This window comes from Lycium barbarum, chromosome 6 (assembly GCF_019175385.1).
Source record: "Lycium barbarum isolate Lr01 chromosome 6, ASM1917538v2, whole genome shotgun sequence".
NCBI lineage: Eukaryota > Viridiplantae > Streptophyta > Magnoliopsida > Solanales > Solanaceae > Lycium > Lycium barbarum.
The window spans coordinates 108,923,940-108,951,170 of record NC_083342.1 but is presented as its reverse complement, the minus strand read 5'-3'; the positions used below and the strand labels follow the sequence as shown (position 1 = coordinate 108,951,170).

Here is a 27,231-nt window from a genome sequence, read left to right as displayed (position 1 = left end):
TGGGTTTGTTATTAATGAACAAGTTTAAGTATTTTCATATTGTTATGACTTATGAATGATGCAATTTAATTATTTTGAGATTGGTATGAATGCTGCAATTTTGACTAAAAAACAGTACACTTAAATCTAAACCCTAAATCATAAAGAACTTAAAGCTAATGACACCAAGTCTTCAAACAAAAATGGAGTTCGAGCACTTTTCAACTACTAAAACGGCAATCCGAAGTTTTGTTTATCCTTGATGTGTCGAGCCTACCTTATTAATCGCACAAAATAAGTAGGGTTCTATATAAAATATTGAAGTTTCGGAGTTTCGAAACATGATTAATTTATTATCAAAGTACTTAAAAAGTATAAAGAAAGAGGGGTTAACCAAAAGAAAAAAAAAAGGGCCCTTTGGCGCAGTAATTTACTGCGCTAAAGGAGTTAACGTCGCCGTTACATTAACTCCTTTATTTACTGCGCTAAAGGTAGTTTTGTCAATTTTTTTTTTTTTTTTTTGTTAGGATATTTTGGTTCAAAAACATTTTTTTTTTGGAGTCATTTTGGTTCGGATCCCCTTTTTCTTTCATTTAGGATAGTCTCTCCTTCTCCTTAACCCCTATTGAATTTTGGATATCTCTGTTGCTCCTTAAACCCCTCTAACAGAGTCTCTCTCACTCACTCAGGCAAAGCAGATAAAGCCTATAATAATGCAAGCTGCAACTCTCTCCTTTCGCCCTCCGCCGCCACTCCATCACTTCTCCACCAAACCCCATCACCTCAAATATTCACTCTGTTCATACAATCCTCCAATTCCCACACTATCTACCCAAACCCTTTCAAGAAAATACATTTGCAAAGCCTCAGCTGCTGGAAAGTATGTCAGGGAAGATTATCTTGTGGTATGCCTTTCTCTACATACATATATGAATTTTGACACTTAAAGCTAGCTACCCATGTGGTTGATTATTTTTTTTTTTTTTTTTTTTTTTGGGTGTTCAATTTCATTTAGTTTCTCAATTTTAGTTTAATATTTCCAAATTTAGGCTATTGGGTTTGTTCATCTGCTGGGAATCTTTAGAAAATTCATATCAATTTGGGAAGTTGGAAGTATGTGTTTTATTTGTACAGAACATTGTGGATAAGCTTTGTTTATTGCTGAAACTGGAGCAATTGATAATTGGGGGGCTAGGATTTTTAGTTTATGGGTTCTGGACCGTAATTCTTTTTGCGTACTGGGTTCTGAATAAATTATTAGTTCATGTTGAATGAAATTTTTGATATAAATACAGGGTTGAGCCAAAATTAGTGGGTTCTGCCGAATCAGTAACTCTACATTGGTCCCACCCCTGTTAATTTCTAATGAGCACAGTATGCAAAGGTTGCTAATTCCAATTCCTTTTAACCTGATTACACGGGTTTGCAGAAGAAGTTGTCTGCCAAAGAGATTCAAGAACTGATAAAGGGAGAACGAAATGTGCCAGTGATTATTGATTTCTATGCTACATGGTGCGGTCCTTGTATTTTGATGGCTCAAGAACTTGAAATGGTATGTTTGGATTTCACATGACAATGTCTTAAGCATTTCTTTAATCTGCTGTTGATGGTTTAATGTAGTTCAAGAGGATTTGTACCATAGTTCAAATAAGCTTGGTTATTTTAATTGGTGAATTTCCCCGTTCGCAGAGCCATTTGGTTTGATAATGATTCCATCTTCTAGCTCCAATTCTAAACTAGTTGGGTCGCCTACAAAATTAGAGTATTCCATAATAGCTTTACTTTTTAGCAGACCACCAACCTATGCAGCTTCTCGCTTATCTGGGTTTGGGACATGCTATGTTGGTAAAGATTTCAGTAATGATTAGAAATTGTTTTAAATGCTTAAAATTATTGTTGCAATATATGAGGAGAAAACAAGAAGGGTAGAGAGGCGGGCCCATTATCACCTGAGTTTCGAATGCTACGAAATTTTGAAGTTAGGAGTGGACAGTTTTCTATCAAAGTGAATAACATAATGTAAGTTAGACCTGTTAACTCTCTGAATAAATCACGATTAATCAACCCTGGCGGTGTAATATTTTTAAACTCAAAGGAAACCTTATGCTCATTGCTATGCTCTATTTAAAGATATAGCAAGTCAAATTTGCACAATTCTGGGGGCGGACATTCAATTATTGAAAAGATAGAGATAAATCTCAGGTGATTATGATTGTCACGTGGTTTGTTTTATCCTCAATCTCCTTGAGCTCTCACTTGCTTGGAGAAAAGCTTGTGTTGACCTTTTTCTTCACCAAAAAAAAGCTTGTGTTGGCTTGTGTTGACCTTTTCTTCAGTGTATGGAGAAATGGATATAAGTAGACAAAGTGCATATGGAGAGTGCTAGTGATTTTCACTTTCCCTAGTTGCTTATTGAACAATGTCACATTGAGGATGGGACAAATCATCCATTATTTAGTATTAAAATGCGGAGTGGACGAGCAGAGGGTTTGTGTTAAATGGATGAGTGTTGCTTATGTGGTGAAGGAAAACTATTAGCTAAAGAGTAACTATTTTGTTGCAAAAACTTTAGAAGTAAAAGTTTGTATTTTGATAAATTTTAAGTAAGTTGAGAAGCTATAAATAACGAAAGTAAAGTCTGCCGTCTAGTAACTTTTACCTATTCTAGTAGTCGGAGAAAAGATTAACGTTAAACTTGATATGTTGCTAAAATGCGTGATGTCCTCGCAAAATTTACCTGAAAGGCTAACATAAATTGCATGTCGCAAGTCGTAATCAAAGGATTGTATTACTTCTATGCCTTTATAAGTTTATCCTCTTGGAACCCTCAGGGGTTGGCCTGGTGGTAATTGGCTTGAGCCTTGGGGTGCTCCCTTTCAAGGTCTCAAGTTCGAAACCCACTGGGTGCAAACAATTTCTGAGGGCCATCGGACTGGGGTAAAACCCTGAATTACCCGTGGTGCACTTGCGGGAAACTCCTTGCCGAGGGCCTGTGCACCCCCGGGATTAGTCGGGGCTCAAAGAGACCCGGACACCCGGTGCTTAATCAAAAAAAAAAAAGTTTATCCTCTTGGATAGGAATAAGGAGTAAGCTCCCTCCCTCTATTAACGTGATTGCAAGATTGGAGATCCTACAGTCTATTTCAAGTTAGCTGATATCTTTGAAAAGAAAAGGATATTGTTTCACAATAATGAGAATGTTGCAAAAAGCATCAAATATCTTTTTAATTTCAAGTATAGTTTTGCCTTTTGGTGTAAAGAGAGCCTCCCCTTATGCATGGATAGCTGAGCCAGTCAGTTGGATGATTGGCAAAAAGAGCCACAATAAAATATAAATACTTTGGGACAATCTTGGTGTATTTTATTATGAAATATATTCCACTACCCCCCCCCCCACACACAAAATCAGTAAGTCGAGTTCCATTTGCAGTAGTCTGCTTGGAGTTTAGTGATATCTTGCTACACACTAGGTTATCTTTGCTGACGTCAAAATTGTTCTAATCAGAGCTGACTATCTTTTGCTTCAAGGATATACTTTCTTGGCTGATAGATATGTTATTTGAGTTTTTCTGTGGTATAATTCCAATTTCATCTGACAGCTTGCTGTAGAGTATGAAAGCAATGCACTTATTGTGAAAGTAGACACAGATGATGAATACGAATTTGCACGTGATATGCAGGTACAACCACTTATAGTCTTCTTTGAATCAAAATTTGTTTCTTTCGATACTATAGATATTTTTTAAGAAAAGTTCTGTTTTCTCTCCTGTCGCTCGTGAGTATACTTATCAATTATCATTTATCAAGCTACTGTCTTTCGAGAATTTGCAAAGCTGTATGGTACACTGAAATAATCTCCTCTCAGGTTCGAGGACTACCTACATTGTATTTCATAAGTCCAGATCCAAATAAGGATGCTATCAGAACTGAAGGGCTCATCCCAATACAAATGATGCGGGACATTATTAATAATGACTTATGATGAATAATTCAGTAGGTTCTTTGTTAGTGGAACTGTGCATCCGATGCTCCTTGCTGCTATTGTCAAGCTGCCTTTTATTTGTTCGTACGGATGTACCAATATGTGGTTCTCAATATAAATCTTCTGCAATTTCTTTGTGAATCTCTCCAGCTTGGTATCTTCCTAGCAGTGTAAGAGTTGCAAGTTGTAACACAAATTTTGCACTTGGAATGATTAAAACAAGTTGTGCAACAAACTGCAATATCTGATGTTAACATAGAAATGAATGTCACGTGTAGAATTCCTCTAGATTGGAAGTGTTATGTACTATTCCAAATGTTCTCATGGTAGCTTCTTGTAAGTAGTGAAGTTAGATTTTGATAAACGTTTTGATAGTTTGATCTTGCAATATAAACTTTAACTTCGTTTAAGGAATTGATAGTTAGATTTTGAATTTATCTTACATGCCATGACAATCAACGATAGTCATAGAAGCAAATAATTTGGAGTTTCGTAAGAAGTTCACGTGTCTTTTCTACCTCTATAATTTAGGTGCCAAATCTTTCTTTTTTCTCCTTTTTGTTTCCCAAGTTTGGACAAATGTTTCATAAAACTCAGAACATAAAGGAAGATCCATTGAAACCCAATCATATTTCACCAATATAAAGAGGAAAGACAATAAATTCACATGCTTCTCTATTCAAACGGCTAAATAAATTTTACAAAAATGTGAGCGGTGGCCTCAGCATTTTTAAATGACAAGATATAGGAGAGAAATGTTCAAGTCTAGTGTAAGTGAACTATGTTTGAAAGCTATGAACCCAAAAATTACTTGTGATTTGTACAGAAGAGAAAACAAGCATATTACCGTTAACGAGCTAAAACGAAACACTCTGCAGAAAAATCCCCAACATCTGGTTGAACTTCAGCAATGACCGTAAAAAAAACCCCAGCTTCCTTTTAACCTTTTATCCATCCGTCATCAAATCTACTTAGTGTACATCGGTCTTCATGGCTGTCAACTGCACGGGGGCAGTTTATAACGCCATCGCATAGACAGCACATGGGCTGCCTCTCCTATAAATTAAAGAAGCCCTTGGCTTGCCCTGCCCACTATCTAGTGAAAGGAGGAACTGTAATAAAGACAAACCCTTCATTGATCATCGTGCTCATGAAGAACAATATCAGCAGGGTCTCCAATCCATGGACGGCCTTCTCTCCATTGAAACTTGATTCTTAGCTTCCCATTAGCATCTACTCCAACCACCTCACCTCTACTGGCATGAGTCTCCATCCCCCATCCCCACCGAGGTGCCACTAGCCCATCTCTGATCTTCACCTTATCCCCAATTTTAAATGCCCTAATTCTTTCCATTTCCCCGGCCTTGCAGAGCCATAGCCTATCCAAAAAGCAGAATGCAACCCAAAGATCTCCATCTTCTATGCGGTGCACTACCCCAATACTTGAATGAGAGACATCCCCCCACTGGTGTGTTGGGTTAGACACATTGTCCTTAACCCTGACCCAGTCGCCAACTTGGATTGCCTTTTCCTCCACAAGGTCTACTTCTGAAGGATCAAGCATCCAAGATTTTGAGCCTGCTGGTGTGTAGATTCTTAGTTTGCCATCTGCATCAATTGCTGCTATAGTTCCAACACTTGCATGACTATGACCTGACCAACCAAACCTTGGCTGCTTCACCGAGTTTCTTACTCTAACACGCTGACCAACTAAGAGCTTGTTTACTCTCTCAAGATGGTTACAATATCCCTTCCACTGGTCCTGCTCTCCACAAAAAGCGACAAAGACATTTCCATCCCACTGATCTCCTTCATAACTCATTCCTTGCACAACTCCAATGCTACCTGGCCCTACAGATTTCCAACCACTTGCAATCTCTCTCAACATGATCCACTCTGCGACTTCAAATGTTGGCTCTATCTCAAGATCTGCAGGATCCCCCTTCCAGAGACATTGCAAACCGAAAAACGCAACCCTAACTTCTCCATCAGCATTAACGCCAGTTATAACACCTCGAGAATCTGGATTAGTGCCTCTCCAGCCCCATCTTGGTTCTACCAGCCCAGCCCTAAACCTAACATGCTGCCCAATTCGAAATCCAGAAACCTTTTCAATGTCGGTGTAATGAGTCATTAGGCGTCCTTTGCGGAAACAGCATGCGAGCTCCAAATAACCAGTGTCTTGAACACTATGCACAACCGCTAAACTTTCTTTGCCTATGCTGTACCAATCATAACTGGGTCTAGTTCCCAGGCTTGGTTTTGAACGTACCCAATCACCTACTTCAAATCCTGAAAGTCTTTCTGCATCTCCAGGAGAAACCTTCCATAAACTGCCTCGCCCAGCAACCGTAGCCTAGAAAGCATCAAAGTCAGCACTTCATTAAATCTAAAAACTAAATGAATTGGAAGTCAATTCAAAGTTTCACTAGATTTCATGCTACTTATAAGGTCAATTGAAACTCTCCAACGATTTTAAAATGAGAGAAGCATCGTAAGCTTACATTTAGAGCACCGTCCATGTCAATTCTCACAATCTTTCCAACCGTTGCTGGCGTCTCATTGGACCATCCAAGTCGAGGCTGAGAAACAGATGGCAGAACATGAATTTCTTGTCCAACTTCAAAAGGCGGCACCTTCTCCACGTCTGTCACTGAACAAGAGAAAGGCTTGCTACGGAAGCAAAAAGCAATGCCAACATCACCATCTTCTTCCAAACTGTGTATTATACCTACGCTATTCCTTGTGATGTCCTCCCAACCATATTTTGGTGATGGAACTGAAGCTTTTACTCTTACCCAGTCACCTACCTGTTAATGGCAGAGAACAAAAAAATTATTGAGAACGCTACCTACATATACTTTATGTCCCACAGACTTGATCATTTTTCTTTCATTCTCATGATCTCATCTCCCCAACCCCCAAAACAGAATGGAAGTTCCTAATCACCAATAACCGCATCTAGCATCCTCATTAAAGAACAAAACATTGATCAATTACATGTATTACCTTGAAATCCTCCACCTTCTCCATGTCAGAAGGATCTGCCTGCCACGGGATGGGCCGATTGGGAATTTCTATGATCAACAGACCATCAGCCTCTATATCAATTATTTTTCCTACACTATGATGTGTTTCACCACCCCAAGCATATCTTGGCTCTGCAACAGAGCGCTTCACACAGACCCTATCAGCAATCTGTGAAAAGGTACAGAATGTAGAATTTAACCAATGAAGAGGGTTAATGGAAATTCTGAAAAAGAACTCCCTTAGTTTCATTTTATTTGGCGATGTTTGAAGGGGCACAAAATTTAACCAATAATCATCTCTTGACATTTCTATGACTATAAGAGCATGTCATCAACGGCAAAATGGATGGGAAGTTAAAAGTTAAAAAGTTCCCAAATATGAAAGGGTGTCATTCTTTTTGCAAAAAACTAAAAAGAAAAGAGTCATATAAAATGAAACAGAGGGAGTAATAAACTAAAACTAAAAAGAAAAGAGTCATATAAAATGAAACAGAGGGAGTAATAAACTATGGGACATCAGTACAGTCACTGTACAATAATATATGTCTTACTCTGAATGGCTCAACAGGTTCAACCTCTTCTGGCTCACAATGCCATGGATGAGGAAGGTAGCTTAGTTCCACCATCAGACTGTTGTCTGGTCTGACGCAGTACACTACACCAATGCTTCCTGGTGTTGCAGATCCAAATCCATGTTTAGCTGTTGTAAGTGTAGGACGAATCCGCACCCAATCTCCGACCTTGAATTCCTCCACGCGTTCCATCTCTGCAGGATCAGCCTTCCACCCTCTAGATGCTCCAGGAAACCCAACACGAAGCACCCCATCATCATCAACACATAAAACAGTTCCTATGCTGTCATGGGCATGGCCACGCCAACCAAATCTGTAGAAAAGCAATGTTGTTACTATTAGCTAAAAAGAAATGCTAATATTTTCTCAGTCAGTTTGAAACATTTCAACTTAAACCTGGCTGCAAATGACATTCATGAGTCAGCACCACAAAAGCTAAGCAGCAATAGGCAAGACAGAACTCCGAAAGAAAAAACTTGACTAATCTCATAGCGATGCAACTTTTTGTTTCTCTATACTATATTTAAGCTGTTTATACCTCCAAATCACTTTCCTCTTAATATTTAGGTCAATGAGCGAGGACAAACATAATACATTTCTCAGTTTAAACCTGGTTGCAAGTGACACTCATATATCAGCACAAGAAAAACTAAGCAGCTATTGGCAAGGAAAAAGGCTTCCTAACTTTGGGTAACCGTACGATTATAATATATTTTTGTAACTTCTGCTACTCTATTTAAGAGCCAGATTTCCCTTTCTATACCTCCAAATCTTCATTACTGCTAGGATTATTGCACTTAGAAAGACCTAGTTATGAGCTATAAATTCATATATTATTTATCTATTTAAGACTTTAAGGCATCTGTTTCTTGGATCACTAAGTTATTGTCATGTACTGCATCTGAGTCATCACAACTTATAAAAGAAAAAATTGATTATACATATATGAATCATTACTATGTAAGGAACTCATACCCAATTTAACCATAATGGTCGCTAGAAACTTCCATTGTACATACATAGCCAACTATTCATGAGACATTACAAAAGCCAAACCCAACACCAAGAGGGGGGAAAAGGCAGGCCTGTACAAAGTAATAACAGTAACTCGAAGTTAAGCAGGCCCATGCAATTTTTCTTTTATAAACAGTAAGATGCTGAAATAAGAGGGAATGCACTGAACCCTTCCTGAGGGAATGTCTCCAGCGGGGAATGAGTTTCGAGCAAAGTTCAACAAATCAGTCAAAACCGGGGCCTTCCTTGTCAATTGCAAGAGCGTGTACATGATTCCTCTCCAGAGAAATAATTAACCCCCCCCCCCCCCCCCCCCCCCAAAACCCCAACACACCTTTCTGATTTAGTGCCAAAATGTTCTAGCTCGAGAAAGAGAGCAGAAAGGACATAAGAAGCACATAGCCCTACTATAAATACAACGTGAATAACAGTTTTATGTCAAACCTTGGTTCTCTCACATCTGGCTTGAGCTTCACGTGTTGGCCCCTGTCCAGTGGAATCACTTTTACAACTTCATCTACCAATACTTGAGCCTCCCGGCCATCCCCAGAGCAAAAGGACACAATGAGATTGTCTTTGTCAAGGACATTTTGAACAAAACCAACACTCCTATGTCTAGCACCTTGCCACCCATAAGTTGGTGTCACAATGCTTCTCTTGAATTTCACCCAGTCCCCTACTTCATATCTGAATAGCATATGAACATGCAGCTCTTTAAAACATCAAGCCCAATCAACAAACAATTTACATAATTATAAAATAACGACCAAAATAGCAACAGAAAAAAAATCTTTATGCTCACACTGTGGGAGATAAATGGACCCCCTTTTCCCTAAGTGCCTCTATCAAATCTTCTGAAATCCATTCACGAGGCAGAGCCTCCAAATAGTCGCATAAAGTTTTGCCACTGCAACAGTACAGTAGACATTGATGAAGTTAATGCCAAGCTCAGATACAAGAGTGTAAAGTCAGTCCCCCATGATAGCATATAAAGGAGTGGTACGGGCTAATTGGAACTTGCCTGTGATTCCTAACTTCAACAGCAGCATTAGGATACCTGAGCATAACTACAATCCAATCAAGATTTTCGCGTATCATATTAGCAGAGAATGCTGCTACATGAAAAGCATTATCACCTTCATCATCCTGATATCAGTGAGAAATTCAAAATTAGCTAAAAGAGGAATATAAGAGATAGACAAACAAATATCGACAAATATTGAGATGTAAACCAATATGTCATGAGCAAATGTAATACAGAGCCATGACCATAATGTTGGAACTATGGTTTACATTTAGGTGCCTACATAGGTGTACGAGCTTCACAAAAACAATTTGCAGAAGTAGAATTTCATTCAGGGTCATTCTTGTTTGAATAGGAACCTTTGGAAAAAAAGGGACTACGACCATAAACTACAAAATTCAGCAATTTCTCAGTTTGAGGTGTATCTGCTAAGGATTTGCACATCCAAACTCTTAATGAAGAACTTTCCGGCCTCGAACTTTGCAATTTTCAAAGTCCAGCAAAGTTGCAACAAGCAATGTATTTTGATGATGATAACAATGCCATCAGGTGCAGATATGAACAGAGCAAAAGCCAGTTCTTTTATAATTGCAGGGAGCTGAGGAATTCTAACAAAGCATCTATATCAAATACATTCAGAAAATTACCCCCAAATGCCAAAAAAAATACAAACCCTTGTACTTGAGCTCGTGTAGAGTTTCTTTGTCTCCAAAAGTATAACAAAGTTAATTGTTAGAACTACCATTATGATTTATTGTGCTTTACATTTAATACTTCTTCTAATTACTTATGTGCTTTTAATTATCTTGCGTTACATTCAACAAATAATGTTCCTCGGAAGGAGGATGGCATAGGAAAACTCTAATCATTATTTCCAATCTTTAGGTAAAATAACGCACTAATAGATGCGTAAGAACTGGACTCTCAATAGAATCTGCTAGATTAGTTTATTATATTAAGACTAAAATTTGTTACATTCTTCCCATGGTAACATAATTTTACATACTGCACAAAGTAACAACAAAAGAATATTCATTGCATTCCATAATCTTCTTCTCTTCTCTTATTTTCTTCTACCCGCAAGGGTGGCTCAGTTGGTTGAGCATGGGGCTTTCATAATGGAGGTCTCATGTTCGAAACCCCTGCCTGCGATAGCGGGGGATTTGCTTTCTAGGTCGAGCTCGTCGCACGGGGCTTGCCTAGTGCGGGTTATCTTTCCTGTGTGGTTTGCAGGCTATTGCACTGGAGCGGGGTTTACCCTGTGCGCACCCAAAGGATAGCGGCCGCGGGTTCCCTAGTCATAAAAAAAAAAAAGTACCTAAGCTACATATAGCTTCATCAAGGTTTAACCTCTACAAGTCAACATCAAGCTGTTGGAAGCCTGTTAATACCTTAATGTTTTTGAGAACAAAAATATATTAAGTCATTTATGCAGATCTCTCGTTTATGCTTCACTTCCATCATTATGCAAGTACTTTTCCTTCTACCTCATTCTAGTTAGCAAGGGCCTAATTAAGAGCTTTCTGCAGATCTCTCGTTTATGCTTCATTTCCATCATTATGCAAGTACTTTCCCTTCTACGCAAGGGCCTAATTTAAGAGCAAGAACTTTGCATAACCATATAAAAGGCTTCATTAGTTGAGCCATAATATTCAATTGAAGAAGCTCTTACAGAAATGCATCTTTTTCCTCCTCAAATGAGAAAGGAAAGGGGGTAAGGCAGAGAAATGATTGTTTTTTTCTTAACAGTTTGCAGCGAAAAAACTTAGTAAATAAATGAAAGATTAGTAAGTCAAAATGCAGAAGTCCAATCACTTATTCTGTCCCAAAATGCTTGGCCAGCTTTCTGTTCTAGGATGTCCAAACATTCTCAAATTTAATTGGAAAATTATTATACATTTGGGGTTTGTTTGGTATGAAAGAAATTGGAAAACGTTTCCCGATTTTCTCTTGTTTGGTTTTACTAAATACTTGAAAAAATATTTTCTTAAGTAAAATGTTTTCCTAAAATAAGTGGAAAATGACTTCCCTAGAGATCCAAGGGAGAACTTTTTCCAGTTCCCTAGCTCATGAAAGAGGATTGTCAAGACCATATCAAGAGACAACCCATTCCCTCGACAAATGTGGGACTTAACACTTCCCCACACAACCAGAACTGGACAATTGGAGCGTGGATAACATAACACCGGGGCCCAACATGGAGAAACACAACAACAAGGTTTGGCTTTGATACCATGTGAACCTTGAGCCTAACTCAACCCCAAAAGCTAGCTCATGAAAGAGTCCTATAAGGAGACAACAATTCATTCCGTCAACCAATGTGTGACTTAACAATTCTAAACTAAAAGCATGATCCACAATTCTCGACAAACATTTAACAACTCATATCATCAATTGTTCTTATAATAAAAGAGGACAAGCAAATTAGGACAAGAGACAATATACAAGAAGTCTAGATAAGGACAATTATGACAAATAGAATTACCAACCATAACCAATTATTTAGTCAAGAACTGATGAAATTCTCAAAGTCAAAAAAAAAATTCCTCCTATATTTTTGGTGTTAAGTTATACAGTCGACAAAATTCCTGGGAAAAAAGAAAAAAGGCACTGGGTTTCAAAAATGTCATCTGCCCATCTATACATGTTGGAAGGAACACTAGCCATGCACCACCTAAACTCTTAACTCAAGAGATATGTGCGCAATTATGTGTACACCTAATACCCTTTCTTCAGTCCTGACTATGCCAACAAATTTCCAGCGTCCTTCCCTTTCTCAGGTGCAAATATGAGAATGAAGTCTCATTAAGCACTTAAATGGCCCAAGTGTTAGTCTAATCCACAAATTTCTCTCTTTTCTTCCTTTTCTTTATTTTTTAATTATTTATTTGAGAGGGCAAAGCAAGATGTGATAAGCTTAGACCCCGAGGACGCATGACAAGAACAACAACAAATGGTAATTTCCAGGTTAATTTCAAGCAAATTAAGCGGCCCAAATGTAGAATGGACCAAAAGATAATTTCAAGTAAGTTATTACTGAGGTTTTTCCTCTGCCCCCTGTGGGTTGTAAATTCCCACCTCATCATATTTGTATGATGAGTTTTTGTGATTATAAATATAGTTACCTTTACGTCAATATGTATATGTATATATATATATATAAATATACTATTAGGTGCTCTAGTGATAAAAAAATGACATCATCGCAAAGATAAAACGGAAAATTCCCAGAGAATAGCAGCCAAAAGACAATTCATACATATATATATATTTATTTGATCAAGTAACAATTCATATATTTGTATCTAGTGATAGATCCAAAAAGTGTCAATTAGAGACCTGCATATTACAATTTGCCCCAGCAGACAAAAGCAATCCGACACATGATTTTGCACCTCTGTTCAATGCCACATGAAGAGGTATCGTATTATTCACATTCTTGATGTTTACATCAACTCCAGCATCGAGGATGATCTGAAGAAAATTTGAAAGTTCGTGAGACAACAAAACTTATAATGGTTAACAGATTTACAATGAAAAAGAACCCTCACTTAACTACAGAGCAGAATTAAGAAACTAGTCTCTTGGCAATAAAGGTGTGCACTGGCTTACAAGGACATGAAGACATGCATATTTTAAAATAACGGGGGCCACAACAGAATATGACATCAAATCACTCCTGCACCTATTCTTTTATATATCATTGATCTATCAAAACAAGAATAAGAACCCTCGATCTTCATACTGTATGAACTCGCACGTAACTTGTGAACAAAAAACTGTTCTGCTGGAAGCAAGGGTTAAGTGGAGCGATATAAAATCATGTCAAATAGAGTACTAACTTTCGGTCCTTATAGTAATGACCCATTTATTTGATGAGAAATACTTTTATATCCCCTTTTATCTGTATCAATGGAAAGCAACAGACCTAACAAAAAATCATTTTTTTATCAAAGAACTAACCAAAATTCATTAGAGGTAGTGTCCTGAAGATTAACATGAGATCAGTGAAACATTTAACCGAACTGATGATAAAAAGTGTCACTGTCCAGCCGAAGCACGCTTTGGACATATAACCTACGATTTGTGTTTTTTTTCTTCTTCCACAATAGCACTTGTCGAATTCAAGTACATATCAGCCTACCTTGACCAACTCAATATCGTTTATCATAGCAGCAGTATGCAAAACAGTTCGAAAAAGTTGTGTGTCTTGTGTAGCTGGATCCGCTCCAGCAGCTAAAATTAATCGTACCAGTTCTCTCCCCTCTACAAAATAAAAAATAAAAAATTACTAGTAATGACAACCAAGAACATGTACGCGTAGTAAAAAGGAAGTCAGAAAAGAGAACTATCAACTGTCATATCTTGTAAAACAACTATATCTATGTTCATCCTTGAAAAAAGAGAGTCAACCCACCTGCTTCACGATCTTTCTTTAAGGCTGCTGCCATGCACAGTGCAGTACCAACAGGACTTGGAATATCAATAGCATCGGCGATATCTTGAATAGATGCAAGTTCCACCCACCTCTTGACAACAGCAACATTCCATGTTGTGATGCACAAGTGCAGTGGCCTGTAGAAGGAAAGACACAAGATATGCACCATGTAGAAAAGGGAGAGGGCGGGAGATAAAAGAATATATAAGGGCAAACATGCTCAAGCATCCACCGTCATGAGCAGTCAGTTTTGCTCGGTTGCTTTTCTAAAAAGCCAAACTTTGAACAACTAGAGTAGAAGTGAAGCAGGTTTAACGAACAATTGCCAATGCTAAACTTCTAAGTAGGCACCTGAAAAAACTGTAGAATTATCGGACACCCTATCATCATTTTTCAACGCATAGATCATCGCCGTCTAAACTCATTAGCCACATAAGTAATCTTCTGATCACTACTGTCCCAACTATTCTCTCTCAAAGTTCGTCATTACTGTGATTTTAAGTCACTTTTTTAGAATGGGTGATTTTGAGTAACATATTTGAGTAATTAAAACAGTGAAACATAACGAAGGACAAATTACTCAGTAACTTCCCATGTTGCTTCGACTAATAAGAGTTAAAATTATCTTACGGACAATATGCAGGAACCCTAAATAGATAAATACAGTTAAAACATAATAGCGACACTTCAACAGTTAAATCAATTATAACGCACCTTCTAAATACACAGAAGGGACCACATCAGAGACCTTTAAAAAGTTTTAATATGATTAATCAGCTCCAAAAATTTACTTCAAGCTCCGTTCTTAACTTAAAGAGGTCATAAACTCGATTTTCTTTCCATCAAAAACAACAGTAGTCAAACAAGTGGACCACAAAATCGTTTTTGCAAAGGAGAGCCATGCTTTTCCTAGTAAACTTTGAGCTCTTTTCTTCATGATTTCCCTTGATATATACACACACTTTGGATGAATTAACAAATCTGACTGACATAAGATGATACTCTACCCCTCGGGAGACATAAATTCGAAACATGTACTTCTAATCTGCAAATCCCACAACCACCATGATCTCTTCTCATACTGTTTTCCTGTGATTTGACTTAAGATTTATTTTGCACTTTTCTCCAACCTGCTTTTTATCTTAGTCTTTTTCCAGCCTCCCCAGCTATAGGGTTACCCCCCGACTAGAGTTTTTTTTTTTTTTTTCACAAAACATTTGAAAGAATGAATAGGAATCACTTACGTCAAATTTTTGGAGTTTAAGATACTCATCGATTTACAGCCTCCATTTTCCAGTATGATCTTAGCACAGTCTGTATATTTCTTAGCAACTGCTCGATGAAGCACTGATTCACCTTCATCATCAACTGCATTCGGATCAGCCCCAGCCAATAATAATTCCTGTGAAAGGAAACATAAAAAGGTTAGATAGGTACTAACATAATAAGTAACAACCAACAGATACCAAAGATTTCTATTCCAAAGAAGGATAAAACAAAACAGCATCCTATTAACATGCTTTGTCTTCTTCCTCTTCCCTTTTTTTTTTTTTTTTTTTTTTGGGTTGAGAATAGGCCTTGCTGAGGACAAACCTTTGAGATTTGAAATACAAAGCAGGGAGTTTCATCAGTGAACAAGCAAGAATCTCATATTGGACTACAGAACCTCTTTTACCTTGTTTTGTTTACTTTTAATAATAGAACGGGTAGAGGAGGATTGCCAAGAGGGGAAGGACAAGAGGACGAATGAGAAATTGAACCTGCACCTCCTCTGAAGCCATTTACTTTTACTTTTATAATCTAAAATAGTATTCATCTTATCTCTTTGGTAGCCAGACTTTCCATTTGTCCCCCACATTTTAGTTTTAGCCTAGCATCTTTCTCAACAAACACATAGAAGGACGAAGAGACCTACACGCATGCAATCTGGTTGGCCATGGTATGCACAGACATGAGCAACGGATGGACCAAGGCCCTCTCGAAGTCTAGATGTGACATTGGCGTGCCTCCTGATAAGAGCACGAACACATTCAGGTGATCCAGCCGCAAGAGCAAACACAAGGGGTGGATCACCATCTTTGTCTAGAACATCCACATTTGCCTGAGAGTATTCCAGAATGGCCTCAACAAGTTCCACACTTCCTCGTCTACAAGCAAGGTGGAGAGCAGTTTGCCCATCAGCATTTTGCGCCTCTAGTACAGAATGTAAAGTGCTAATACGTTGTCCTGAAATCTTCGCTAGCAAGTCTCTGCACTCAGAAGGGCAAAAGAGATGAAGTACATAGAAAAAGGATTCTCAGGAGAACTGCCAGAAGTTGTAAAAAGACGATTCAGGGAATAATGTTCCTGAAATTTCTTGAAGGAATATGTGATTAAGCAAAAGTAACTTCTGTAAATTCCCTTCCCAAATTTGAAAAATCTTGATGACCTGATTTTTTTTACTTTTTACTTTTTGCTTTTACATTATGAAACTTAAAATTTCTGGTAATCTCTCGATTAATTTTGCAAAATAGGATATCCTACCACCTAAGAAACACGGCAAAGCTTACCGAACTCCATTCACATTGCCTTCAGAGACAAATTTGTGTAGAAGACTGGGATCATCAAGAGAAACCTCCACATGATATGCCGCAGAAGGTACTACACCATTCGTTCCCAAGTACTGCAAGTTACTGCATTTTTAAACATATAATAATCAGCATTTATCTGAGTGGCCAATGATTAAACTCGAAAGAAACTGCTAAACATTAATAATTAACAATCAGAAATGAGGAACACGACAAACACTGCAGCAACTTCTATCTAAGAAGCAAGATAATTAAGTATTAAATGCTACCTTCCAACAGCTAACCATATTCATATGACAATTCTGCTACAAAATATCAGCTTAGCTAAATGTTCTTACTGATCAGGGCTGGCAGGAGGGCTTCGAGGGATCTCTTGCAAGTGGCGAAGAAATGTGGCTAACATTGAACTAAAGGTTGGTCTCTTGGAAACCTTGAACTGCAGACACTCACCAATCATCTTCCACAACTCTGGCGGTATTCCAACACCCACTACACTTGCATATTGAGGAGGTTGTCTCCTTGCCTTTATAACAGCCCGATAAATTTCCTCTGCACTTAAGCCAGCCCAGCTGCATAAGAATGACAAAGGGTTCTCTAAGTAAATCATATGGAATAGAAGAAATTATACGCTAAAACGTAATAGAAGTGAGTAGTTGGTAAAGAAATATAAGTTGTCACTTACGGAATAGAACCAGTGCACATTTCCACCAATGTGCAACCAAAGCTCCAGGCATCTGACTCTGGAGATATACCAATGGCACCATCCCAGAAAAGATTAAGTGATTTCTTTACAGGCTCCCACGCTTCTGGAGCAGTGTAGTTTGGGCTAAGCATAGTACAATCCATGCAAGAATGGGTTATTGCGGACTCACACTCCAATCGAGCTTTCCTACAGGCAGGCTTCTTTAGAATTGCTGGAATCCCATAATCAGATACCACAGCATGACCATTTGCATCTAAAAGAAGATTGGACGGCTTAATATTCATGCAAACAATACCAGCTGCATGAAGTTCAGCCACCCCACGCGCAATGTCTGCTCCATATCTGGATTTAAGATGGGATAATACATTAAGGTTAGGAGATACTTTTTTTTTTTTTGAAAAGGTAACATTCAAGGTTAGGAGAAACATGAAACACTAAAGCCACCATCCTCAGAGTACTCATACAAAAATGACTAGATTCGGTAAACTGGACTCCAATGAGGAGCCTCGGGAAGAGTTGAAAAGGGATGTAGGGAAGCACTGGGTGGGAATTGAACCCTTGCTGACTCTCTAGAGCATCTGTAAGCTAGACTTTTGATAAGCTTCGAAGTTTGAAAATTTTATTCAAGCAGTTAAAATTCTAGATAGTTACAACATATCCAACCAAATTCATTTCCTTATTATTTAAACCTTTCAGTTATGGCGGATGAAATCGATCATAATTAAATTGAATAACACTGGTGATTGGTTTAGATTCTACTGAAGAGCTTCCGGAGCTCCCACACGATAGAAGTGCAGAAAGGATTTGTAAATTATCTAACTGAGTTTGTCAACCGTATTCCATACACAAGCTTCTAAAAGCTTGTTGGCAGGGTCTTGCACTTCTATGGAGAACCTTCCCCCCAGCTTTATGCTTTCGCGCCTAATAAACAGGCTAGGGTTACAATTTATCTCATCATTAACACACATGTAAACTCTTGGACATCATTCTCAGAGAACTGAATTATTATTAGGAAAATACCTCAAGCTCAACATCAGCTTACATCACTCACTGGTTATCCCATTTGGAATGGATCCAATGATGCGTCTTCTATGTCAAATCTTACTAAAATAAAAAATTCTGCACAATGAAGAGTTGAGATCTTTGCCATGGCAACCCTTTTGTTGGAACAGATGCCTCCAAATTGTATTTGTGGCCCAGCACTTATAAGCTGCCCTATTTTTTCTCCTTTCATAAGTACAACAGAAGTTGTCCTTGGCAATATTTGCAAAAAAGAGTGGGGAAAGACTACTTGGCAATACATGTACGAAAGAGTAAATGAGGGACTGTTAACCGCCTTTCATAATACAGTTAAGTGCTAAAAAAGTTTTGGCTGGTTTTGCACTCTTTTCCTTCCCCAAAAAAAGGGAATGGATATAGAAGCCTCATATAGCCAAACCGAACTAGTTCAGAATTGAGGTACAGTTAATTGGTTTTTGACTCTCTTTTTGATAACAGTCAGTAATGTCTTTATCCATCCAAGCAGGTTGCTTCTTGGTCTGAAATGTGAATTGGCCAATAGAGGGCAGAAGTTGAAAATGGTGGGCTCACAGTCACTGCCCCTTGTGTACTTTGTTCAAGCAAAGAAATGGAAATGATTGCCCTTGGGCTTCGGTTCAACGGTTAAGAAGCAACACATGAAGTGTAGGTTTAGCGCGCATCACGGGTTTGAACTCTGCCTTGGACAAAACCTAGTATTTTAGTTTGAAGATGGGTAGAGTACACTTACTTCAGAGTTTCAAACCTACTGATACCTCACAAAATGGGGTCGGTCCGCAAATGAGGCCACAGGCGATTTCTCCATTATCAAAAGAAAAAAATGGAAGATGATTTAACTATTATCTAACCTATATCCATAAAGTGATATTTAAATATCAGAGCAATCTTATTTTTAGGAACAAAGAAGAGAACGCAGAAGGGACTGAAGAGTTTGTGCAGTCCACTAACTCTCTTGCACCTTAATTATGTACAATGTAAATCTACTAGATATTTGTGCATTGTGTATTCTGCTCTTTGTTATTTTTGTGATTTTGGCAGCATTTCCAAAGTGCTTCCCTGTCCAATAATGGACAATTCAGCCGATCAATGAAAAAAAAACAATCTCATTGCTTAACTGCCCCCCACCACTGTTTTTCTGCAAGGTAATTAATTTTATTAATAAAGGGAAACTCTCCTGTATACAAGCAGTATACCAAAAGTAGCAAAAATACAATAACTGCCTCTCAAGGTTTGTTCATTGTAAAAGCCAAGGATACCAAGAGTATCAGGGTAACAGCAAGCATTTACACGACAAACATATTTGAGCCCCCATTGAGAGGTCAAATGACCAAGCCAAACCCGCTAGATGGCCAATAAAGCACAGATTAAGTGTGCATTATGCACTGAAAGTTGTCCATGACGGTCTTAATTTCCCCTCGTACCAGCAACCAATGGCCTTGGAAGAAGATACGGAAAAAAAATGCTCCAAACAAAGTGGCATGTTTTACCTGGATAGCTACCCGCTATGCATGTTTCACTCAGACTAGTCTGCAAAGGAGGGTTTATCACTTTTCACCAGATTAAACCTATGTGGTAAAGCTAGTGGGGACACTGACCAGCTATTTCCGTTCTGCCTTACACTGCCACACCCATGGGGACTTTCCTTAAACATTTTTGGACTTCATTGAACCATGCACAAGTCAGTCAAGGATCTTCTGTAATGCTGGAACACAAGGAATCTGGACAGAGAAAAGATCTGAAGCACTATTCCACTCAACATTTTGTGGGTAATCTGGAGAGAAAGAAACAACAGATCCTTTGAAGAAAAGGATGACAAAATGGTTAAAATATAGGTGCTTATACCAATTAGTTATACGGTGCAACTTCAAGAATGTATATGATATAGATATTTTGTTAAATTTCCTAGCATCAAAACAGGATTAGATAGTTACAGATCTGGACAAACTTTTGTAACCCCCAGTCCACAACAATAACATACCCAGTGTGCACATTGCACAAGCAAAGCACAATGAGACATGCTTGTGCACAATCCCACTTATTTTTTATTCTTAAGAATCCCCACTTCTTTGTGCCAAAGCATCCTTCAAATCACTTGAAAAAACTTGGAGGGAACGAAGGGGGGGCCTAAATTTTCAGGTGAAATTCACTAGATATGTACCAAACTGATCTTTTGATTATCAAAAAAATTCAATGAATATTTACCATGTCACTTGTCCTTGGAGAATGAAATTTAAATTTCAACCATGTATTTTACGAGGTAGATGGTTATAACGCATTTAAGCATTCTCAGATTGGCATACATTTCTCAGTTTGATATTTGATTTAGTTATGTTCGATATTATGTGGTGAAACAGAAGAGTTGCACCTGCATTTTGAAGGATCAAGCTACATTACGATGTATCAACTAATACACAAGTGAACTGTCAAGATCTGCATTTTGTTGCACTTTAAGACGCTATCTTGACAGCATAATAACAAGATGAGTAGTGATATGAATGGTGTAGTATCAAGTATCAACAAATCTGTCATTAGTCCGAGACATAACGACTAAACTGGCAACATATCAGCAGTTAAGGAGAATTTGAATCACCAGTTGATACACTGTCAGAAAGCAAGCCAATTATGGTGGGCAGCAATGAATCTCTTCGGTATTCAGTGGATGATGCCAGCAACGTTGCAAGACGTTATGTCCAATTAGGCTTTCAGACAAAGGAAAAAATGATGGCCAGCATCGGATTTATCTCCTTTGACACTAATGAGGGTATAATGGAAGGAGACCGGAGAGTTTTGCTGGGATGGAGAATACACTTTGTACAAATTAGGACAAATTTCGCTTCTGGTAAACTTTCAGCGCACCCACAAGGTCCCAACTAGCATAGACGACTGGGTGTCATTTATGAGAACAATGTCTTGGTGTAGGTTCACCAATTTTTTGTATAGAAACTTTTGTGCCGGTGTCTTCGTCCCCACCATATCAATGAACTTATCATTTATCAAAAATAAATATCAACGTCTTAGTGCGGCCTAATGGTCAATGAAGTGGGATAAACCATGAAAGACCAGGGTTCAAATCTCACCAGAAAGAAAAAATACTAGGTAATTTCTTTTGTCTACCGAAGCCTTGGTGAATATAGTTACCATATACCTTTGTTGAGGGAAGGTAGCAAGTATTCGATGATTAGTCAAGTGTGCACAAGCTAAGCCGGACACCATTATTACCTATATATCAGCATCTTACTGGCAATGCTGTTAGTATAGTGATACTAATCTAAGCGTGGCAAATTTCTTTTATCTAGGAATTTTCCTGCAAAGACAATCTCAAGCAAATAATGTGGCCTTGGACTATTGAATTATCTTAAGTGCAAAAGTAAGTTTGTCATACACTAAAAGTTAGTCTTTTTTTTTTTTTTTGATGATGACAAGGGAACCCCTCAGCCGCTACCTTTTACACTAAAAGTTAGTTCTCCATTACTTCTTGATTAAAATCATAAGAAAGACACCTAGGATACTTAGAAGTCAGCAGTTTCTCTTCCATTCTGTGAGCAGATATTGCTTTTACATCTTGATACTCGATAGTGGATATTGCAATTCAACCCTTCGTTTCCACTTTGTTTATGCTAGTAACAGCTTTTCCCTCATGGTAGTTTTAGCTCATTTGATTTCTTGTCAGTAAACAGAAAGAATTCATATAGTGAACTTGTATCTTTGTTCCTCAATACCTAGGCAATGCTACTATTTTTCTCATTCTTGTTATCTTTTAGCTACAAATTCATGTATTTACTCAAGGTTTGGGTATATAAAACATCATGTGCAAGATAGTAACAACATTTCAGCTCCTGAGGAGCATTACAAAGCACATGTGGTAGTTTTCCCATAATTTAGAGTTCTAATTACACAAAAGTTACAGTTTTTTTTTTTTTTTTCAATTCTCTACTAACCCTCCAAAATCTGGAACAACAAAATCAACAAGCTAATGGATCAATTGGAAACAAGATTAACCCTTTATCCAACACAAAAGAAAAAAAGATCTAAACTTTTACCTCAGAATCTGCTCAAGTGTGAGTCTCCCTTCGTTCCGCTGCATCTCGGTCTGTACTGACCCTTTACACCTATCCATAATCAAACACAAGCTTCTATCCAATTTAGTCACACCATGAAAAGCACACACATTTCTACACCACATAGATTCCCTCCTCAATTTCTCCAACTTCTCTTGCACCCATACCACATGTTCCACATCCATTTCCTCTCCAACTCCCACTTTCTTCACCGCCACTTTATGCCTACACCGCCTTCCACCACCCGAAATCGTTGCCCCCCACATTTCTACCCCAGGCCTCATAGACTCACCACCTATCCTCCTAATCAACTTAACCGCTTGATGTGCACCAACCTCTATCCTCCCACCACCACAACCCGAACTCGACGCATTGCGGGCCCCATGCCTTCGCCTGGAATCATTATTCTCCTCATCCTCAACATTACCCTCAGCATCCTCTTCATCCTCATCATCACTTGAATACCTGGAATCCCTAATTAAAGCAAGGATCGCGTAGTTCTTCTTAAGGGCAGTAACAGAGTTCCCCACAAGGGACACGTAGCGACACCTAGGGCAAGATAAACTAGTATCTGGTGAAGCTGAGAACATTCTAGAAAGACACTCTCGGCAAAATCCATGACCGCATTGGAGCAGTAAAGGACAACGCTCCTCTTCATCATACCTATTCTGACAAACTGAACAACAAGGTACTCTCATAATAATAATAATAATCACTAACTGTAAGTAAACCCTCAAAATTTGGGATTATTTGAATCCGGGTCGGGTCGGGTTGATTAATGGGAATTGCAGATCCACTAGAGAGAGAGCGAAAGAGGGTTTTAGAGAGAGAAAGGAAATGGTAGGGGGATGGGTGGGGGTTAATAGTTGAGTTTTGAGGAAGAAGACGGAAGCTTTACTGAGGGGTTTTTCTTTCTTCTTTTTTTTTTAATCTAAGTACAAATGCTGAACGGCATAGTACAACTCACGTGATGCATGTTTAGCTATCTGCTGGTAGGAACTAGGAAGTCTTCACTTTCTAAACAAACAGTACGAATATGTAAGGCTGATTGAATTCTTTTTAATTCCTGTAACTTTTGAGGAAAATGAAATGATATGTCTTGTCCTCTTATCATCTAAATAAAAGTAGGGAAAAGGATCAAAAATATTTTTCTATTTTGAAAAAAGGGCTAAAAATATTCTCCGAACTTATTTTGGATCAAAAATACCCCTCTACTTTGGAAAAAGGGCTAAAAATATCCTCTGAACTTATTTTGGATCAAAAATACCCCCAATATGTAAGTTTGAAGTTTGAGGGAATTGGGGGAATAAGGGAATCTTATGGATTATTATTTAGTTGTGTCAGGTTTAAATGATGAAGCGGGTTTAAAAAAAAATTGAGTTATTTTGGGGGATAATTTCCGCCAAGACAGGGGTAGATTTGAAAACTTTAAGGATGAGAGGGGTATTTTTGACCCAAAATAAGTTCGGAGGATATTTTTAGCTCTTTTTCCAAAGTAGAGGGGTATTTTTGACCCTTTTCCCATAAAAGTATATCAATTATCTTATTAAGTGAGACTTAGATAATGGAGTATGTAAATTTACATAATAAGCTTGATGTGGTAACCTAAAAATAAAGTAATACAGTATTTTTTTTAATTTATGATAGAAAGATTGCAATATCTTGATACAACAATACTCTTGATTAAAAAAAAATTCCAGTAACCAATATATCAAAACAAGTTCGTAAAAGATTTTTTATTTTAAATTGTGTTTTATTCCTAAAGTATATACTGGAACCAACTCAAAAAGTCTCGTCCTTGATTCCTAAATGATTTGATTTGTAGTTTGACTAAACATAAATTTAGGAATAGCCAAAGATCTTTAACACAAACCAAATTTGAATTAAATACAAATTTGTTATACCAAATAGTTCGTTTTCTATCCTTTGAAGCCTGCAAACAGATCATATCGATAACGAAATGCAAATGCAAAGTCACTTTCTAAGTAATAAATTGCAATCCATCTAGAACAAATAAAAAACTAATGTCAAACAAATTGGACATTCATATCTTATCATGTTCTTATAAAATGTGGCTTTAGCAAGGTAAGCGAAAACATACACGAATCTAAACATATGTCATGGTTAGCTTTTAAATTTTACGACGTAATTCAATTGAATATAAAAAATACATTAGTCAATATATATCAAGTCTGAATCATTTATTTACGATTCAAGCTGACAATATATAACATTACAGTTTATCCGGTTAACATGATTAAAACCATGAAATGCATTAGTACAGTATCCTTGATGGGTGCTTTATGGAGGAATTTTGTGTTTTTCATTTTCATTGTTCTAGATAGGCTTAAAAATTTGCAGCCTCTAAACTTGACACCTTTTATCGTTTATAGTTGAATTATTGTTGGTCCTATTTACCTCCGAACCTAGTGATTTGATAACCTTCATCCTCACCGTTCCTAAACACTGACACGGAAAGAACACTCTCTTTTAGGTGCGCAAGAGTGATGAAAAATTGATAAATCAGCTTCCAAGTGGCAAAAATTTCAATAGTTAACTGTCACATATATGCAATAGTTTATATATTCCAAGCTCGGTATTTCTTCTTAGTACACTGCACATATTTTATCTCAACTTTATAATTTTTTATTTCTTTTTAGGTGTAATTATTATTTGTGCAATTGTGTAATTTTTTTAGGATCCAAATCTTTAAAAAGAACTTGATTGAAATTCTATTATTTTTGATAGATTATGTAAATATTAATTAGAATATTGTGTAGTCTACTATTTTAGGTTAGAAATATTTTATATATTATGTAATCTCCTATTTTAGGTTAGAATATTATTCTCCTATTTTGTATATAAACCAATTCAAGTAATGAAAGGATTCAAGGAAAATATTTCCTACATGGTATCAGATTAGGATTTCTTTCTTCTTCCTCCTTCCGCTACGCCCTAATCCCTATTTTTCCTCCACTAAGCCGTCCCCCCCCCCCCCCTTATCTTTTTCCCATAGCCAACGCACCTACCACCCCAGCTAAGCCCACGTTCCACCCGGCCCTCGCGGTCTCCAATATCAAGAATCACATCTCTGTTACTCTTGAGATGGAAAATTCACAATACGGTACATGGGCAGAACTTTTCAAAATTCATGCTCGTTCTCACAAGGTCCTTCGTCACATCATTCCTCCACCCAAAGGTAAGGAGAAGCCGGCTTCCAAAACTGATGAGGAAGTTGAATTATGGACCACCATTGACGCCACTGTGCTTCAATGGATTTATTCGACAATTTCGAATGATCTGTTAAACACTATCATCAAACCAGACGCTACTGTCATGGACGTTTGGGATCGCTTGCGTGATATCTTTCAAGATCATCAAACTTCTCGTGCGGTGACTCTTGAACAAGAATTCACGACGACTCGTATGGAGGATTTTCCCAATGCCTTCGCCTATTGTCAACATCTCAAGAGCCTTGCCGATCAACTGAAAAACGTCGGGGCTCCAGTGACGAATAGCCGCCTTGTCCTTCAACTGGTCTCGGGTCTCACTGAAGCGTACAAAGAAGTTGGGACACAAATTCGCCATGCAAAGTCGCTCCCCCTATTCACTGAGGCTCGGTCTTCCCTTTTTTTGGAAGAACGTGAACTTGCGGCTATAGTGTCTCACGGGTCTGGTTCGGCTATGGTGGCCTCGATCGACGACGCGCCACTCCCCTCAGACAACACAAACTCACGCCGAGGGAAATCAAAAAATTCCCGCGGCCAAAATTCTGGAACTGGCTGTAAAGGGGGCTCGGGCCGCGGCTCAGGCAGCGGCAAAGTCACCGGTGGCCACGATAATTCTGCTCGAAGCAGCGGCGGTCAGCAGCAGTGGACTACCGGCAGTGGCGGTCAGCAGCAGTTTGGCCACTGGTAATGGGTCCCCCAGCCCCGCTGGGCAGCTCCTCCCCCCTGCCCGTACCCGACAGCCTCTTGGGCTCGTCCGCCTCTAGTCCCGCCACGGCAGCAGGGTATTTTGGGCCCTCCTCCAGCTCAGCAGCTCTACACGGCGGCAGTGGCTTCTTCCGGGTCGTATGTTCCAACCGAAATTGAGTCCACAATACACACAATGTCCTTGAACCCGCCCGATCAAAATTGGTGCATAGACACCGGGGCCACTTCTCATATGACATCTTCGGACGGTAATCTCACGTCTTATTTTAATTTGAGCAATCAAAATAATGGTATTGTTGTGGGAAATGGTCATTCGATTCCAATTCGTGGTTGTGGTCATACTAGTTTGCCTCCCCCAAACCCCCTTTATCCTTACAAAATGTCTTACATGCTCCTAAACTCATTAAAAATTTAATCTCAGTCTGGAAGTTTACTACTGATAATTCTGTATCTGTTGATTTTGATCCATATGGGTTTTCTGTGAAGGATTTTCAGACGGGGATGCCACTAATGCGGTGTGATAGTCAGGGAGATCTTTATCCGGTCACCACCATCAAATATCCAACCACCACTTCATCAACCTTTGCGGCGTTGTCCTCTCCTTTTTGGCATGCTCGCTTGGGTCATCCAGGAAATTCTATCTTAGATTGTCTTAGGGTTAATAAAGCATTGAATGTAATAAATCTAGTCTTTCTAGTATTTGTCGTTCTTGCGTTCTTGGTAAACACATTAAGTTGTCGTTTAATTCTTCTATTTCCGAAACTTTGATGCCATTTGATATTATTCATAGTGATTTGTGGACCTCTCCCGTGTTAAGTTCATTGGGTCATCGATATTATGTTCTGTTTATGGATGATTTTTCGAAATTTTTATGGACTTTTCCTTTGGCTAA

At 38.3% G+C, this 27,231-nt stretch overlaps 3 protein-coding genes across 3 annotated transcripts; 2 read left to right on the top strand and 1 right to left on the bottom strand.

The window, feature by feature from the left end:
• The first annotated feature begins 561 nt into the window (after window positions 1-561).
• On the top strand, window positions 562-4,196 carry LOC132645372 (thioredoxin-like protein CITRX, chloroplastic). The gene is made up of 4 exons (XM_060362326.1): window positions 562-884; window positions 1,409-1,531; window positions 3,579-3,659; window positions 3,845-4,196. Exons 1-4 carry the CDS (start codon window positions 693-695, stop codon window positions 3,959-3,961), a joined length of 513 nt encoding a protein of 170 aa, XP_060218309.1. The 5' UTR covers window positions 562-692; the 3' UTR covers window positions 3,962-4,196.
• Window positions 4,197-4,562: 366 nt separating this feature from the next.
• On the bottom strand, window positions 4,563-23,458 carry LOC132645371 (E3 ubiquitin-protein ligase KEG). Its single transcript, XM_060362325.1, has 16 exons — window positions 22,387-23,458; window positions 17,288-17,650; window positions 16,944-17,174; window positions 16,588-16,710; window positions 15,954-16,287; window positions 15,283-15,440; window positions 14,018-14,175; window positions 13,745-13,866; window positions 12,940-13,074; window positions 9,598-9,722; window positions 9,379-9,483; window positions 9,021-9,263; window positions 7,542-7,875; window positions 6,971-7,159; window positions 6,466-6,771; window positions 4,563-6,317 (listed from the first exon to the last, which is right to left on the bottom strand). The coding sequence occupies exons 1-16, from the start codon at window positions 23,100-23,102 to the stop codon at window positions 5,094-5,096; spliced, it is 4,866 nt and encodes a 1,621-aa protein (XP_060218308.1). The 5' UTR covers window positions 23,103-23,458; the 3' UTR covers window positions 4,563-5,093.
• Window positions 23,459-25,509: 2,051 nt separating this feature from the next.
• Window positions 25,510-26,322, top strand: LOC132644361 (uncharacterized). The gene has a single exon (XM_060360957.1). The coding sequence runs from the start codon at window positions 25,510-25,512 to the stop codon at window positions 26,320-26,322; it is 813 nt and encodes a 270-aa protein (XP_060216940.1).
• Window positions 26,323-27,231: the final 909 nt, after the last annotated feature.

Coding starts and splice junctions, on each gene's coding strand:
- LOC132645372 (XM_060362326.1), top strand. CDS start 693: ATGCAAGCTGCAACTCTCTCCTTTCGCCCTCCGCCGCCACTCCATCAC. Junction 1,532..3,578: donor TGGCTCAAGAACTTGAAATG/GTATGTTTGGAT, acceptor TTCATCTGACAG/CTTGCTGTAGAGTATGAAAG. Junction 3,660..3,844: donor AATTTGCACGTGATATGCAG/GTACAACCACTT, acceptor ATCTCCTCTCAG/GTTCGAGGACTACCTACATT.
- LOC132645371 (XM_060362325.1), bottom strand. CDS start 23,102: ATGAGAGTACCTTGTTGTTCAGTTTGTCAGAATAGGTATGATGAAGAG. Junction 16,288..16,587: donor GGCAATGTGAATGGAGTTCG/GTAAGCTTTGCC, acceptor TTCTGAGTGCAG/AGACTTGCTAGCGAAGATTT. Junction 7,160..7,541: donor AACCTGTTGAGCCATTCAGA/GTAAGACATATA, acceptor ACCTTTTCACAG/ATTGCTGATAGGGTCTGTGT.
- LOC132644361 (XM_060360957.1), top strand. CDS start 25,510: ATGGAAAATTCACAATACGGTACATGGGCAGAACTTTTCAAAATTCAT.